The sequence below is a fragment of the Nyctibius grandis genome, chromosome Z, assembly GCF_013368605.1.
Source record: "Nyctibius grandis isolate bNycGra1 chromosome Z, bNycGra1.pri, whole genome shotgun sequence".
Lineage (NCBI taxonomy): Eukaryota > Metazoa > Chordata > Aves > Nyctibiiformes > Nyctibiidae > Nyctibius > Nyctibius grandis.
Genome location: NC_090695.1, coordinates 67862998 through 67879892, shown reverse-complemented (window position 1 = coordinate 67879892; position 16895 = coordinate 67862998). Strand labels below are relative to the sequence as shown.

The 16895-nt window shown below is 38.1% G+C and overlaps 1 protein-coding gene across 5 annotated transcripts in view; it reads right to left on the bottom strand.

Annotated features, from left to right (window-relative positions):
* The window catches only part of CDC14B (cell division cycle 14B), a 54232-nt gene that overhangs the window by 35754 nt on the left and 1583 nt on the right, over positions 1-16895 (bottom strand). For all 5 annotated transcript variants that reach the window (XM_068422377.1, XM_068422378.1, XM_068422376.1 and 2 more), the window contains exons 2-4: positions 10245-10338; positions 9243-9318; positions 7369-7461 (exon numbers count right to left, since the gene is read on the bottom strand). In XM_068422377.1, the coding sequence (XP_068278478.1) occupies positions 7369-7461; positions 9243-9318; positions 10245-10338 (263 nt within the window). The remainder of the gene's footprint in view (positions 1-7368; positions 7462-9242; positions 9319-10244; positions 10339-16895) is intronic.

Below are 16895 nucleotides of genomic sequence, written 5' to 3'. Positions count from 1 at the left end.
CATAATACTGTTTCTGACCAGGAGGAGGCCACTAAAGCCTGAAAGATGATCAATTTCATTGGAATGATGTGGGTGAACAAAGGACTAAAGAAAGCCAGTAAATTAGAACAAGAAAGTAAAAGTGATCAGAGAGACCTGTAGCAGACAGAAGTGCTGAAAGACAGACAGATGTTCTAAGGCAGTAAGCAGAACTGAAGTTTTAGAAAAGAAGACAACGGAAATGTTGATCTGATGAACAGCAAAACAAAGACATATTTGTAAATTCATGAGGTATGTATTGGGGGAAGGAGGGGAAATGGGAAAAGACGTATCCGCCAGGAATCAAAATATACAACAGCTGAAACCAGTTTGTCCAGATGCTGATTATAATTTATGTTTCTGCTGTGCTTTCTAAGATGACAGAAACTTTCACAAATAAAGTTGTTTTCTTAAGTTTAAAAAGTTTAAAAGACGAGTAGATGTGGCACTTAGGGACATGGTTTAGTGGTGGACTTGAGAGTGTTAGGTTTACAGTTGGACTCGATGATACTAAACGTCTTTTTCAACCTAAATCATTCTACGATTCTAAGTTAATGCCAGTAAAGAAACCAAGAACTACTATTAAAAAAATGAAAAATACTAAAATAAATTTCAAGCAATGATATCAACTATTATTTAGTAGAAGCAGGCATTTTCTGGGATAGTTTTTGTCCATTCTTGTATATACAATGGAGAAAAGTCTGTTAGAATTTTATACTGATTTCCCAAGGGGCTCCTTTCCTGTAGGTCAAGCAAATATTAAAAAAAAGCAGCTTTTTAAAAAAACTTAGAAAATTCAGCAGACCTGAAATAAATCATCCACAAGTACAGTTTCATTGGTTTTAGAATATTCCTACAATCATATGCAAGTGCAGATGGGTGCACATACACATCTACATACACACACACACACACACACACAAATACACACAGAAAAACTCTTAAAATCCTTTACAAATCTTTTACTTAAGTACATTCGAGGAAAATTGTTACTATAAGGAACTGCCCTCTTTCAAGCCAAAATAACATACTGTTTTATCACATTGTGTAATCACTTGTGTACCAACAATTTAGAAATTTGCTTTCTTTATGCATACAAAAAAAATCCTGCTGAACTTCAAAATACAGCCAGAAATTTGCGATTAGCAGTTGAACCATTAACATTGCCCTGATCATCCTTTTCATTTAGGACATCTGTTTCTAATTAAGGGACTGCAGGCAGCTCTGTGAATGGTCAAGAACCATCCAAGCGCTGAGTACTGGGAAAGGTGCACTCAAGCACTGCTCCTGCCAACATCACTGTGTAGTCCAACAGCTGCTATAATGTTCACTAAATGAAACAGAAGGGCTTGCAGGACTACGCAACCCAGTTTTTATTTATGAGCATTTGAAATCAACCATAGAATGAGAGTTCTTTTAGCAAGCCATGTTATTTTTTGATTCATGTTAGTGTTTTCAAACCAGCCTATTTTTTAAACAAAGGTTTCCTAGATTAGCATTACAACCATGAAAATGGTATTCACAATAGGATGAAAAGTATTCCTGGTAGAAAGGGAAAGGAGGCTCTGGTTGAAAAAAGCATCTTAATCTTCAACACATGGGATTGCCAAGTGAAACAGTAATGCTGCACACAAGACAAAACATGTTCGATAATAATAATCTATGACATAACTTGTTGCTTTTTCAGGAAAACTAAATCAGATATTTAAATAGGCTGTACTGTTAGAAACTATACAACTCAAGTCTGTAAATAGCACTTTAAATTCACGTCTATGATGTGCTTAGTGTAATCAAGTTTATACAGCTGCTTATCCTTAACTGCAAAATCTACTTAAGGTTGCTACCTAAATCACACATTTTACCAACCATACTGACCTAAAAGCAAGAAAATAATGAGATGATTCATTTTAAACTGCTTACAAGCAAATTTCACATGATACAACCATGTTCCAAAAATGTCACTCACCCAAAATAGCCTGAACTGCTATAAACTGCAAATAATCATAACCCACCCATTCTGAACAAATACAAGTAACTACTGTGTGTGACCAGACTCAAACACAAGCTCACACACATGTGTAATTTTACTATTACTTAAAAGTATTAAATATTTTATTTCATTAAAACCTCCATTGGATATACTAGTCAGTTAATACATTACATTTTCTAGCAATATTCCTTAGAAGAAAAGGTTTAATACAGCTGAATTAAAATAGAAATATATTAGAATAAAAAGCTTCCTGTATGGATTTGTGGTGTACTTAAGAAATGCACGTGGCCAGCAGTCCTTTCATCAGCAGAAACACAGTCATTAAATGGATAAAAGTGGCAGAGAGGGAATAACCGCCTGTCTCTGGCAACTCTCCTTGTTCACCATAAACAAAAGCAAGAAACCTTCAATTACCTTTTAAACAGCAGAGGAGAGGTACAGAAAACTCTATTAGCTGGGAATTGACTGGGCTGGCCACACCAGTACTTCAAGACAGCTAAGAAAGCAAGCTAGTACTACAGCGAGGGATCCTCAAAGAGCAACCCTTCTTCTCCTATGGAGACAAGCAGTCTGGTAAGAGTGTTGTGAGGAAGAACCTAGAACAAACAGCAGGAAAAGCTGCCGTCATGAAGGCTAATCACGATGTCCCAAATACAACTGAGAGAAGGTAGCTTTTTAGAGGACACGAGCATGGAGAAAGCCAAAAAGACTCAACACAACTTTTGCTTAAATGAAAGGCCGGTACTTTGTCCAACCCATCTCTGCCACTCGCTTGTCAAGCACAAGCACCTCTCATAAAAACATAGCTGAGGGTAAACACGGTTTACCCACCTGTAATTTGAGTGCTGCCACAGTTACCCACTTACCACCACTCAGCCTGGACCACTAAACAAACAGGTTTGCCTCCTTTCCCACAGCTTAGCCAGAGATAATTCTGCAAATGCCACGGTAAGAACAGAGCAGTTCAGCATCACACAGATGGGTGCTAATTGCTTCTGAAACCTCCAGCTTCTACTAAGCATTAGGCCCACAGCTAGGAAAGACACTAACAAATTGAAAAGGCAAAAAAACAGTGCTACGGATCAGAATGGATGAAGGAAACGCTGCTTACCCTGAAGAAAGAAGATGAGAAAATAGACAAAGTACAGAGATGAGTCCTGGAGAAGATGACCTGAATTACAGCAGTTCATGGGGCGGTACCCTCGGAGGGTCACCCTCCAAGTACATAATTAGTGCCAGGCCTGAGAAAAAAAACACTGTTACTAAGTTAATGCAGCCAAGGGGAGAGGGGGGAACTTGGGAATTGGGTGGACAGGGCACAGAGGGTACATTCTCTTTCTTAATATGGAAGGAATAATGATGGAAGAAGCAGACTTTCCTCACCCACAGCCAAGTCCTGGTGAAAATCAAGAGAAGCCACGGTAGAGATCAACTCAGAAGATCACTGCTGCTTTGGTAGAGTGGAAAGGCCTGAACAGTGCAGACAGCTTCCAAGGAAAAGTAGTTTTTCTTTAAAAGGTGAAGAACAAAGGCTTTTTTCCCCCCCTCCCTTCTTTCCCCTCACCCACTCCACCCATATAAAGTGTAAACATTCAACCCCAACACACCCAATTCTGGCTGTCCTTTGTGTGGCTGAACATGCCACATTTATGCTAATCTACACACAAGTGTATTATTCCCATTATGCAGTATATCATCTGTAAAAATGAAACAAAATACAGGATAAAAATAGATGGAAGATGAACAATAAAGGGACTAAGATCTAAATTGTTAAGATTTACTCTGAAAATTCATATTTTATTCTAAAACTACATGTATAACAATGTATTCGAAAACTTTGTTCTTCACTTCTAAGGCCATGTTACACTGAAGAGCCCTGTAGCTTGAGTTAGGCTGTGCTGTCACATCAAAGTACACCTGGAAGGAAACAGCAGATGTGGGAGAGGGGAGAAAGAAGGGTGTAGCCTGGAGAGCTCAGAAACTATCTCCACTGAAGAGGAAAGAGAGACAAGTTAGATGAAGGAGAGGGGTGGAACATTAAAACACACCAACTGTGAAGAAAAGAATAGGAACAGACTTTGCTTGTAAACCACAATACTAACAGCTGCCCTTACACTTCACCACAGTTAATGAAGACTTTCATAATTGCCTCAGTAGTCAAAATGACATATCCCCACATGATATATATACACATACATATACATTTAAAGAAAAGATGTCAAATGATAAATCATGCTAATACATCTCAATTCCTTCAAACAGAAGTTAAATAATATTCTGTTTAAGAATACAAATTTAAGGTAAACAAGCTATTAAAATAGCTTCCAGGCTGGTAAGCTGCTAGCATAAAAACATTGAATGTTTATGAGGGCATACAAGTTCTAGAGGAGAACTAGTTATATACAGTTCGTTATAGTTTAATGTAGTTATGTGTTAAAATGTGACTGTCTTTAAAAAAAACAAAAGAGAACAAAACCAGAAAGCACACACACTTATTGTGTCTGTGCTATTCCTGAAAACCTCACAGCCTGTTATTCCTAACAAGTAACTTAAAGCACCTGCATTTACAGAGCATCTTGCACCCAAAACTATGCTGAACTTATCAAAAGTCTTACAACACCCACAGACAAACACTATTTTCATTAGTAACTCTGCAAAGGCTACTTTCACTTTCTACTGCCTTGCTTTTCCCAGCTGAACTCCTCCAACCTGATGCACTGCCACACAGTCCCTCAACCTAAGGTAAACTACTGAAATGGGAACGCATCATAAACTAAAAAAACCAAAATCAAACAAGAAAACACATTCAACCCACAGAAAACAAAATACAGTAGCAACCTACCTCTTACACTGTAAGGGATCTGAAATTAAATGATAGTTCAAGCAGCAAAGAGCATTACCAACAGGACATGGTCTGATTAAAATCACAGAAAAGCTTCTTAAAGTTTTGACCAACAGCTGTATGGATCCTTCTTCATCAAAACACAAAGCATTCTGAACTGAAGAAGTGGGTGGATGATTAAGCCTACATATATTTAAAATAAAGGTGGCCTCAATGTATTTCCTTTCAATCAGGAAATATGCTTATAGACATATATTTATCATGCATTCTAAACAGATCCTATACCACTGCTCACCCCATAGAGAACAATACAATTCTCCCTGCAGAAAGCAGAAATGGGGGATGTGCGTGTCTGAACACTTCAGCAGTGAGTGCTGTAATTAAGCCTGCCTCTTCATGAAAGATCATCAAAGGGCACCAGGCAAAAAAGTAAGCCCCAGGGACACAGTCTTTCTTCTGTGATCTTCCTTCACTGGAATTCCTCCCACATCAGTCTGGGAAGAATCTGGAACTGTACCCTACTTTATAGAAAAAGCAGTACCAAAGGCGAAGTCTGTTGCACTGGAAAGAAAATCAGCCTTTAGCTAGAGCTACCTCACCATTTAGGACTTGCAATTATGCAAGACAGAAAACCCCCCCATTCAAGGAGGAGACTGATACTCACATAGTGCTTCACTTTGCCATGGGTCTTTAAGGGAAACTGCCAAAATATTCAACCTGTACAATGCAATAACCTAAGCATAAGTCTCTGAACTCTGAAAATTACCAATGGTTTCGACTAGCCTCTTTCTGCCTTATGCCAGCTGTCTGCAACTAGCCCTCTCACATGCATTGGCTAGTCAGTGATGAACTTGTGTCATACTTCAGCTGTATCTGTGTTAGCATCCCTTCTGTACTCTGCAACTCCCTCCTCTCACTGTGGTTCTCTGAAGCAAAAACTGTGTACTCCTCTGTCCAACAGCCTCCATTTTTAATTACCCTGCTTTGGACTGTCATAGTCTGCACATATTAATCTTAGCGCTTTATTCAAGTCTGTCCAAGCATGCCCTTCCAACTGCATATTGTTAATGCAACATGGCAGGACTACTGGATGACCAGAAATAAGATTTATGTTAGGTTTTTTGCATACTTTTACACAGTCAACCACAGTATTTTCATATCAGATTGTTTTACCATTAGTTAATTTTCCACACCGTGGATTCTACTCAAAATGTCAGGTGCTGTGGTGGACAATACTACTACAAATAGTCAGAACAAAAGCTTAGGGAAAAGCAAAACCCACCTCCTTCCAAATAATCCCTAATAACTGAAGCCGGTCCCTTCTCATTTTCTGGGCCTGCATTATCATCAAGTCACTAGAAAAAAGCAGTTTTCCTAAAAGCTGCAGCTATTTTGTCAACATAATGCCTTAACTGCAAACAAGTTTAGTAACTCATGTTGCCAGTATCCATGTGGTTTAAGAATGCAAAGGTCAACAGCAACATTCCTAAGCATCTGTGTTTCAAATACCAAGAGTGACACATTTCAAAATCTCGTTCTTAATTTGTAACAAGTACTGTAGAAAATAGACAACAGAGAAACCCTGGGGAGCAGGAAATGGACCTCCTGCATGATGTAGAGAGGCAGCAAGGAAACTGCCAGCATCATCACAGCAAGTACTGTACAGCCTTGCAGCTAATAAATAGGAATGACCTAAGGCTACATGAACTCTGACCCCTCAAATCTCCAACATCAAAGAACGCATAGGTTCTCAGTTGATTTTATTACTCAGTAAACAAGAGAGATGGTTACAATCAAGGTGCGTTACAAGTCAGAGCAGGATATGAATATGGCACATCACATCTTTCATTCTGAAGCATTCAGCATTTTACTCCTTGTCTACACTTTTGTGTACCAAACGCTGATTCTTTAGATGCAGTTGTGATGTAAAGCCAGTCATCTTCCCCTCTGCAGCCAGGGACCTGGCTCAGTACATTTTCAGGCACCTCATACATTCCCAGGCTTTATATCAGCTCTAAGCCAACTACATGATCTCACTCCTTACCCTAGGTTAACTGAAGAGATAACCCTACATTAGAAAAGAAGCAGCTGGGAAAGAAAGGTATATTTAAACGTGCATGCAATGCAAAATTATATACTGTACTTCGTGCAAGATATTTCTCTATTTTAAAAAAGAAAAAAAGAGAGTATGTGTGGGTGGGGGAAAGGAAAAACATCAAGAAGCAGTCATTTTCTCTAAATGAAAATTTTCATAAAGAGTTTTTTTTCAGAGGTGCTCTTATTTCTTAGGAACACAGATTGCAGTAGAGAGGAAAAAAATCAAAACCATACAACTTCATTCACACACTTGCTAGACTTTAAAAACTGTCTTAGTCTGTGGCTCCTTACTATAAAATACATTAGTAGGAAGATTATTCAAGAGAAAAGAATTGTTTTTATCTTGCTGTTTTAAAAATCAAGTCTGAAAAAAATGAACACATTTAGCAAGCTGATGTAATGTAAAAATTTAAATACTTACTGCGTAGGAGCCTATGAGGAATGCCGCATTTGCTTGTTTTTTCTGATCAAAGCCAGTATAATGAATTATTTTCTTCCTTATCAATGAAAATGACTGTATCAAGAAATAAACAAGATTATGATTTTGCATTTTAGACTTTCCATGCCTTCTTTTATAAAATTAGAGGAATGCAAGGGTCTGTTCACCTACTTTCAGCCACCTGTGTTCAGAATACCAAGTATACTGTAGACTAGTCCCTCAAAAGCTTTGGAAGACTCTATTGCATCCCTACCTAGATTGTTCCAGTATTTTTCCCACTATCCAGCCTAAATAACTTTTTTATACAAATTACAGCAATCTTTCTTTTTCTCCTTGAATGCATTTACTATTTCTGACTTCGAGCCCTATGTAACAGATATGAGTTTATGAGAAGGACATACAAAGTGGCATTCTCAAAAACATCACAGCCATGTTAAAGTCGCAATAGTTTTGAAGAAAAAATTTAGACTTTTTTATTCTTAAAGAAAACCTGACTCTAGATAGCAACTAGTAGTTGTTTCTAAGGATCAGAATCACTGGAAAATATATGCTTAGATTAACATATTTTGAAAGTATTTCTAAACTTTATCATAAATAACATTTTAAAATTTCATCTCGGCTTCGCATGTAGTTTCTCCAGTTATCTTAGAAAGGGGGTGGAATGGCATTGCCAATAGAAAGGACACTTACATCTGTGGTGGCAGCAAAATCTGTCCCCTAACTGGCCCTTGAAACGAATTTTGATGCACTTGAAACTGTACACTTGGATCGACTGCTAAACTATCATAAAATGCCACTATTTAAACAGCAATGCTGCTTGCTCAGATACTATTCAATGCACTCAAGACAAATAAATGCCAGATCATTAGCAGTAGTATATTCTCAGCACTCCTAACGCTCCTCTCCAATACCAAACCAAAGATATTCAAAGGGATTATAATAGAGACTTGTGTTGCTTCAGAGCATCTCGTAAACAAAAATCAGAGAATCTTGTCTCCGGCAAACCTGTTCATAGTGCCACAGGCACAAAGCAAGTTTGAATTATGCAAACTAACACCAGTGACAGACATCAAGGAATGAAAAAAAAAAATCTCTGTTAAACTATAATGTTCTGCATACTTCCCAGTTTTCACAGTTCAGTGGCAGTTTCAAGATCTAAGCAGTTTCGAAGAGGCAAACTGTGATTCACATTAATGCTAATAAGCTTTTTTATCTGCCGAACAGGTTTTATACTCCCAACATCTGTTAGAGGTCAACTAACTTGAAGTCATTCATGTTAATTAACATAGGAACTCTCTGTTTTAAAGACAGTATGCTCTATCAAGAGCCCAATCCCAAAAATTACTGAACACCCCTCAAAGAAGATAATCTGCAGTAGAAGCATGGCAGTCTCCTTCACGACAATGCCATAAATGCTATCAAAGATCAAATGTTGCTTCTTACCAAAGAGACGTCAGGACCAGAAGAGAAGCCCAAGTCAAACAAAACCCATCTCAAATAAAAATGTGTTGCACTGCACCCCCATGCTCAATCAATGCTGGCAGATTGCCAAGAAGACTGAATTCCAAGAGGGGACTTTTCATTTAAAGAAGTGTCTACTCACTTAGCAACAGATCTTTAACGAGCTTAACATTAGTTACTGCCACAGTGGTGCATCTTCTGCATCTTAAAAGTAAGTGGTTGCTCCCTCCTGATCCTCCTCCTCTCCAAATTCACCTTGATAAAATTTAGCATTTATATTCAAAATTCAGCTGGATTAGGAACCCAGGAAAGCACCTGAACAAAAAAAGCCTTTTCGCCCATTTGGTTTTGTTGTTTAAAAAGTCAAGGATATTGAATAAAAAAACAAGTGTTACCTTTAATTTCTTATTTAGCTTGCAGCAGTATCTGTAGACCATTGCCAGATTTAGTGGTCCAAAGTCTGCAAAGAAGCTGGTAGGAGAAAGGAGAAAAAATGTACATGACCTCTGTAAAAGCCTTTTTTTTTCAATCATCAGATGCACAAAGCAAGGAGTAATAATATATGTATGTGCATCATTCTAAAAAGAAGAATGCCTTCTTACATACGTACTAATTTGGTGGAGGAAACGGTTTTGTCATCTTTAAACAGAGACTAAAAACTTTTTTCTTTGTTTCCCACACACCACCACTGAAAAACAAACTGGAATACTCAAGGTTTGAAAAATTCTCACTACTGGATCACTCTGTGACACTAGTTTAGAAATTCTATTTTAAGAGCAACCCAAAAGCTTTACTTTAAAAGGTGGCAATTAATATTGCTAGAGAAAAGTGAACAGAGAGAATAAAGATTGATTAGTACTTTCAGAAACTGTAAGCACACCCTTGGTCAAAAATATTTAAAGAATCAGCAACATTCCAGATTACATACAAAGGCATACACTGTTCACTGCACGGGAAATAATATATCCATTGTCAGCTCATAAAGGCTTGAACTGATTTTGCCAGTTTTTTCTCTTGTTCTAGAAAGTTTAGACATTCCACTTAATACTTGAGCAACCAAACACATCCCCTTCAGCTCAGCAGTCCAGCATGCACTTCTGAATATATATTGTTGTATCATGTTCCTGTGTCTTCTAACAAGAATGGGTATAATGAAAGCTTCTGCTTTCAAAAGATTTTTAAGAAATCCTCATGGGATGCCAAGAAACCATTCTAAGACACATAAATCATCATGGCAGATAAGTCTGAGAGGACCAAACTCGTGTAATTAGTTCTATAATGGGAATGGTATGTTTCCCTCAGCTACATTTAAAAACTGTGTCAATTAGACTGGTTGCTCATTGCTGTCGTTCTAATTTATTTCTGTAAAAAACAGGAAAAAGTAAGTCTGTACTTACTTCTCATATACAAATTCATCATCTATGCAGAAATAATGGGTATTTGCAGCTCCACTCTTTGGTTTTTGGCAGAGAATTGCAAAATAAAGGCGATCTGAAATGCAAAATGTGAAGCTTTTATAAATATCACACTTTCCTGCTGAAAATCTGAAGCATCACCTGTCAACAGAACAACTTTAAATGGTTTAAAATGAACCAAATTTTCTTTTACGTATTACCGAATGAGATTATTATTATTATTTTTCCAGTGTTAAGCAACAAGGCACACAAAGATTGAGGCTTTTTGCTCAGCAGCGTTCCTGTAATCTGCAGCTTTTTAGTGTTCTTTCCCAAACACAAGTGTTCCCAGGAAAGCTGCCTATTTGACGACTTTGCAGTATAGCAGGAGCCCGACTTGCAACCACGCACACAGGACAGACCCACCTCCTTCTGGCAACAGATCCCACCTGTTGCACTCCAAACACCAACACACGCACTCCCCCTCGACTAAGCTACAAATCCCTCAGCACCTCATAGCACCTACGTTAAACTAAACGGTGCAGCGCGATCGCGCCGAAACACAAGCACTTCCCATCTTTCCGTAAAACGATGATTTCGTCAGTCGTGGCATGCAATTAAAGCTCGCAGGCGACAGACGCGGGAGCGATGCGAGGGGGCGAGGCGGCAGCGAACTGCGCCCGCGGGAGCACCAGCGGAGCTGCCACCTGGACACCCCACCCGCATACCCATCCCCACCCCAGCTACCCCTTCAAAGCCTGCCTGCACATTGTGCTTGCCCTGGCTTCCTTTGTTAAACTGAGGAGAAAAAAATGACAGCGGTATTCATGTAGAAATAAATTTTTTTTATGGCCGGGGGAGCTGTGGCTCCAATGAACTTTAAACACCGACAGTGCTGCTGCTGTAAATTGCTGTGTTTGCGGTAACTGGTCAATAAAAATTGAGGCCTTGCAGCACCACAGAAATACCTTTCTTCCTCCTGCTGAAAAAAATATCATTATAAAATACATGGATTAAAATCCAAACCTAAAAGGAAAGATTTTATTTTTTGCAACCTAGTCGCCTGGAACAGATATATTACTTAAATATTGAAACAGATCACCTGCACATAAATGTATAAAAGCATAATTTCTGATAAAGAAAAACTGTATCTCCTTTTCCAGAGAGCAGGAAAAGAAATAACTTTATGCTTCAAAATAAAATCCTCCATGACTAGCACTTAGAAATCATTACTTGTATCTTGATAACACACGGTAAAGTATGGCATGAAAGGAGTCCCCACATCTCTATTTCAACGCTCACAGGCTCAGTGCTCACCTAGGTACAGCAATGTCTCGGAGGGTGGAGGCAGACACCACCACCAAAAAGTGTACATTTGCTAAATGCACATTTCAGTAGCACAGCAGCCTGATGTGAATAGTTTGGCTTAAATATTTACAGGTCAGGTGCAACCAGTGGGGTGGCTGCAACTCCTGAGCAAGTCAGGCACCTACTTCCTTTCTCTCTCAGCAGAAGCAAGGCACCAAACTTGCTTATTCAATTTCTAATAGTCCCATCTTGTAGGCACAGCAGCTGCAGTGATAGCTGGGAAGTGCATTAGTTGCTTAGGAACTTCTGTACCTCCCAGCATTTACCAAAGCATCTCCTGAAAACAAGACAAAGGATAAAATTTAGAGTAATGCTGTGCATTTTTAAGTAGTGACTAAACTGGCCCACAAAGGGAAATGCCTGTGTAGAAACAAGTGCACTGACACCCCGACTGGATGCAAAATACACTATGGGGAAAACTGCCTCACAGAAAGGCAGTCCTGGGAAAGTGTTGAGGCCAATACTTCGGGGGTGGAAGGAGCCCCAGCTTCCCACAATTCCCCTGCATCTGTCCCCACCACTGTGTTACTCCCTGTGCTGTGTCAAGGTACATTTGTGTGTATCAGAAACTTTCACAGGTATCCTAGCACAATATTAAAAAAAAAAAGGCAAAAAAGAAAAAGAAAAAAAAGCTGCTTTACTGGTTTAGTTCCCTCTGCCCTGAGACTGAGAGCTAACACTGGGTGGGGATGGGTAGAGGACTGAGGGCAAAGGAGAAAGCAAAAAGGAGAACAGAGAGGATATGATATCTAGGGATTGTGTTTAAACTGGCATTGCTAGATTAAACACGTCACACTACAGCCCCAAGCTATAATTTCACACCACTTCTAAACTGATTTAATGGCTAGCTGCTACCAGGTTCCTTACAAGGAAAAGTCTTCTTTGGAGTCACTTCAATGAACCAGACCACTGGGGGTTAACAGTGGGAATACACTTGACAGCATATTTCCCTCGATGGCATCTGTCCTTTAGATCCAGTCTAATTATTGACTTAGACTGAGCTCTCGGTGTACACAAACAACATCGGCATCGAAGTCTGGGCAGAATGGCTGTAGTACTCAAACTGACATGCTACCTTTTTGCACACCAGCTTCTTCACATAAACTTTACATCACTTCTGAAAATATAAAAGCACTACACAAAGAGTAATCCAAAATCCTCAAATACAAAAGGAGGATCAAAATGAAAAGAAATATATTTGCACAGGTCAAAGACCTAAAATAATTCAGCGTTTTGCTCCTAAACAGGATTTGGAATACTAGAATCACTTGCTTCCACAGCGCTCCTACTTTTCCTGAAAATCTTCTGCAGCTTTTGTAAACATATTCAACAAAAATAAGAATTCCTATCTTGAGTGAACAGTGTGTACACGGCCTTTTGAATTACTGTTGGCGTTCTATTCTGCACTGGTATCTCTGGATCATGTTAATTGTTGCTATTCTTAAAACACCTGAAAGAAACTCGAGTTTAATGAATTTACAGAACTACCTCACAATAAGAGCAGTGTGTGCCAAATGCCAACATCCTGACAAGCACGTCTGTTCCCGTGCTCTGCTAACAATTGCTCCCTATTATGTAAACAGCAGGCTCCATCTTTTTAACATTTTTCCTATAAGGAGATTCTATAAATGAGCTACACAGAGAAGTCCTTTCCCAGAAGTGTATTTATCTTTCTACTGTCTTACTAGTCCGATATCAGATGCTGTATTACTCATCATGTCTGTTTTTACCTGGTTTTTTTGCAACCACTTTCCCAGTTCTGTTTACAGTAGCCAAGGATTAGTGCGCTGATTTTTGAATAGGAGTACTACACGCTGAGAAAGGAGAATTCCCTCATTAAGGACCTGATTGCAGGATGAGGGCTTATACATAAAATACACCAGAGCACTGATGAATTGATGTCACCAGGACTCCACAAGGTTTGGACTGCAGGAGCAAGGCTTCCATTTTATTATTTTTAGGCTTCCTTTGCTAATTTTAGCTTTTTAGTATTTCATTTACATATACTGTGCTTGAGCACTTCCCGATTCCTGCAAATTTCTGATAAAAGGTCATCCTAAAACTATCAAACTAGAGCAGACCTTTCTAATTGTTTCTCAGAAGAAGAAAGAGTAGGGCTCCCTGCCTTACAGGCTGCATCTGCACTGCAATTACGAGATGCGACTGCAGTATGTTAGATATACTTCAACTACACTTAATTTTGTTAGCCTCATATAACAAAACAGTTAAAATACAGAAACATGGACGTCACTGTAGGCAATTAATTTGAGTAAGCATCCAATATACAACAAAATGAGCCTGCATACCCCTAACCGAGGACTATGTTACCATAGCTTTGCTACTGCTGGTACATGAACTAGTGAGATTAAAGCTAGCACAAGCATGTCTACACAAGCTATAATAATCATGAATTTGATTGCAGTGTGCATACGTGAGTAAACGCATTTTGCTTGTTTTTCAGATCTACAGTGTTCTGTGGAAATAGACATATAGAAAACTGAGAGCTACCACTTCAAAATCATGTTAATGTGAATATAGAGATGACAAAATAATCTCCTTTCCTTTACTCTCAATAAGCCTGGTGCTTCTCAGGATCTGCTGCACAGGCCTTGGAGGAAGAAATTTCAGTAATTCAAGAAACAACTAAATACCAAATAGGCACTCGCTGCAGGACATGTCTGCATATGATCAGCAATGATTATTTCATAAAAAGAGAAATTCTACAGTACTATTGTTAAACAGATGCCATAGATGAGAAATTCAGAGGAGGCTGACAGTACAACAAAAAACGACGTTAGTCTGGTTTGAATTATCAGGAATGTAACCAGAGAGTTATTTACTATTGTAAGAGGAGTGTATTTCTAAGTTCAGAGTCGGTACATAATATTTTGTTGTGTTTGATTTAAAAGACTCCAAAATATCAGGAAGACACATGAGAAAACATAAAAGACAAACTCTGTTGCAATGTCAAGACGAAAAGCAAAATTGTATGAGATTTTCTTTTAGTCATTCTATTCTTGAAAAGATTCATTCTGTCATCACTATGATATTTCAAATTTAAGTTACGATAGAGCTGGCAATTAGAGCAACAGCCTGGCCTCTAAAAGAAAAGGAAAGCACACTAAAAAGCTAAAGGAACTTTTATTTAACAGAAAACTATGAAAAAAATTATTCTCAGGGCCATGTCATGACTGATCAACAACACTGTGTTACTGTATTCAAATGGAGTCCTTGCAGCCTGCTGCTCTTCTGGTACACAAGACTACTTTACATATGTTCATGCACTTTCAGTGCTGGATTAGATACTAGAAGTCTTAAACTCGTATTTAAAATCTTAACTTTGAGAAAGACCGGTAAGTCTTTCTCAAGGTCATATTTGATAAAAGAGTAAATACAACTTTTGTACTGAGAGAGTTGTATAATGAAAACTAATCGAAAGTGTTGATAGTTAAAATGTTGGAAAGCTGAATGATACTTGGTAGAAGTGTCCTTAGCATTCAAAAAAAAAATTTTCTACATAACACACAAGCTTTATAATGACAAGCCAGCAATACTGGAAAAACAAAAGACAACTCCATGGTTTGAAAAAAACTCAGCATAAAACCAAAAAAAGAACCCACTTATCAATGAATATATTAAACTGAATTCTATTTCATAAAAACTTCAAGTGACAGTGTAAGTAAAATGATTCTCAATAAAGAAAAAAAGGCATCTACCGTACATCTTAGAGCAACCTTTAAGATGTTGCTTCCTCACTGTAAACAAACTGTATATACATTCAGCAGGATAACAAACAAATGTCAAGAAATGCCCCACAGTGTTATAACACTTAAAATTTAATTCCACGTATAGTTATTGTAGCTATGTCATTTTAGAATTAACTACTGAAAAGAGGTGAGAGAGAAACACACACCTTTTGCCTGAGGTTTATGCATTGTAATTCCACATCTTCTTTAAAACATTATTTATAAAATCAGAGCAATGATAAAGAAAAGCAGCCAAGGAAAGGAAATCAACAGCTTTCAAGCATCTCATACAGAATTGTTACGTTGTCCGTAGATCACATAAATTACTTCTTTCAGAGATCAGAAGGATATGGGAATATGCTTCTAATAAACAGAAGAAATGCATTCAGTTCCAGCAAATTGAATTCATACCAGCAAGCCTCACACATTAGCTGACAAAGAGAAAATGGTAAGGCTTACCACGCAGCTTAACAGACCAAAACAAACAATTTTTTACAAGAACAGCTTTCCTGAACTAGTCCTAATAGTGAATAAAAATATTTAGCTGACTCTGATTAAAAATTATTCTGACATCTGGCTGATGTATACAATTCACTAGGAAATAAAGAAATGTAATAATTGCTGTAAGCATTCTGAGTATCAAATCCATGCAAATAATGGATTACAAACTTCGCTGTTTATGAATGTAACATCATGCAAGAAAAGATCCATAAATCTTTACAGCTACTCGGGTTTGTTTGCTGCCTCTCTCTTCTAGCAAAGATGAAAATGAGGGTAGCCTGCAATGATCTTAATGAGTTTGGCACTGTTTGTGTAAGCAGATAAGCTAACGCAGATCTCTCAGCCTTTACAGAGGCTAAAATATTTACCAGTATGTCCATTTGCAAGAATAAGGCCTTATGCTTTAATCTATCTCCAGTCCAGAACTATTAATTCATTTCTCAGAACTGCATTATGAGAAGGCAGAACTGACAGTTCAAAACTTGAAATAACTTTTAAAACAGCTGAATAAAAAGGTAAGCCTGTGGGCTTATTCTTTTAAGGTTTCTCTTTAGAAAAATACATATGACATACCAGCATAATAACAATTAGACCATAACTGTTCCAGTTATCAGAAGCTTGTAAACAGCAGCCACTGTGTGCAGTAAGAAGATCAAGAAAAAAAGAAATATTGTTAAATATAATAATCTACTGCATTTTAATCAAGTTTGTTACACTGTATACTGATGTGTACGGTGAACTCCCACTGAAAAAACACAAGTTAAAGTCTAGGTGCTCTACTGTATATTTAAATGGGTGAATATTTCTTTGGAGGAAAAAACAGTAATTCAAGGGGCCTACTGATGCCAGATGTGTATCATCAGATCCAAGCAACTGCTGTGTGAGAATGGTTAGACAGACCCATTTGCTGGAGATCTGAGCTGGACAGGGCTGCATGGTATTCTAGGCAGTGAAATTACTTCAACATCAAAAAGTCATCACCTGCCAAATGAGAGGTTTCTAAATTTAACCTTAAAACTATACCATCATCATTTCCTAC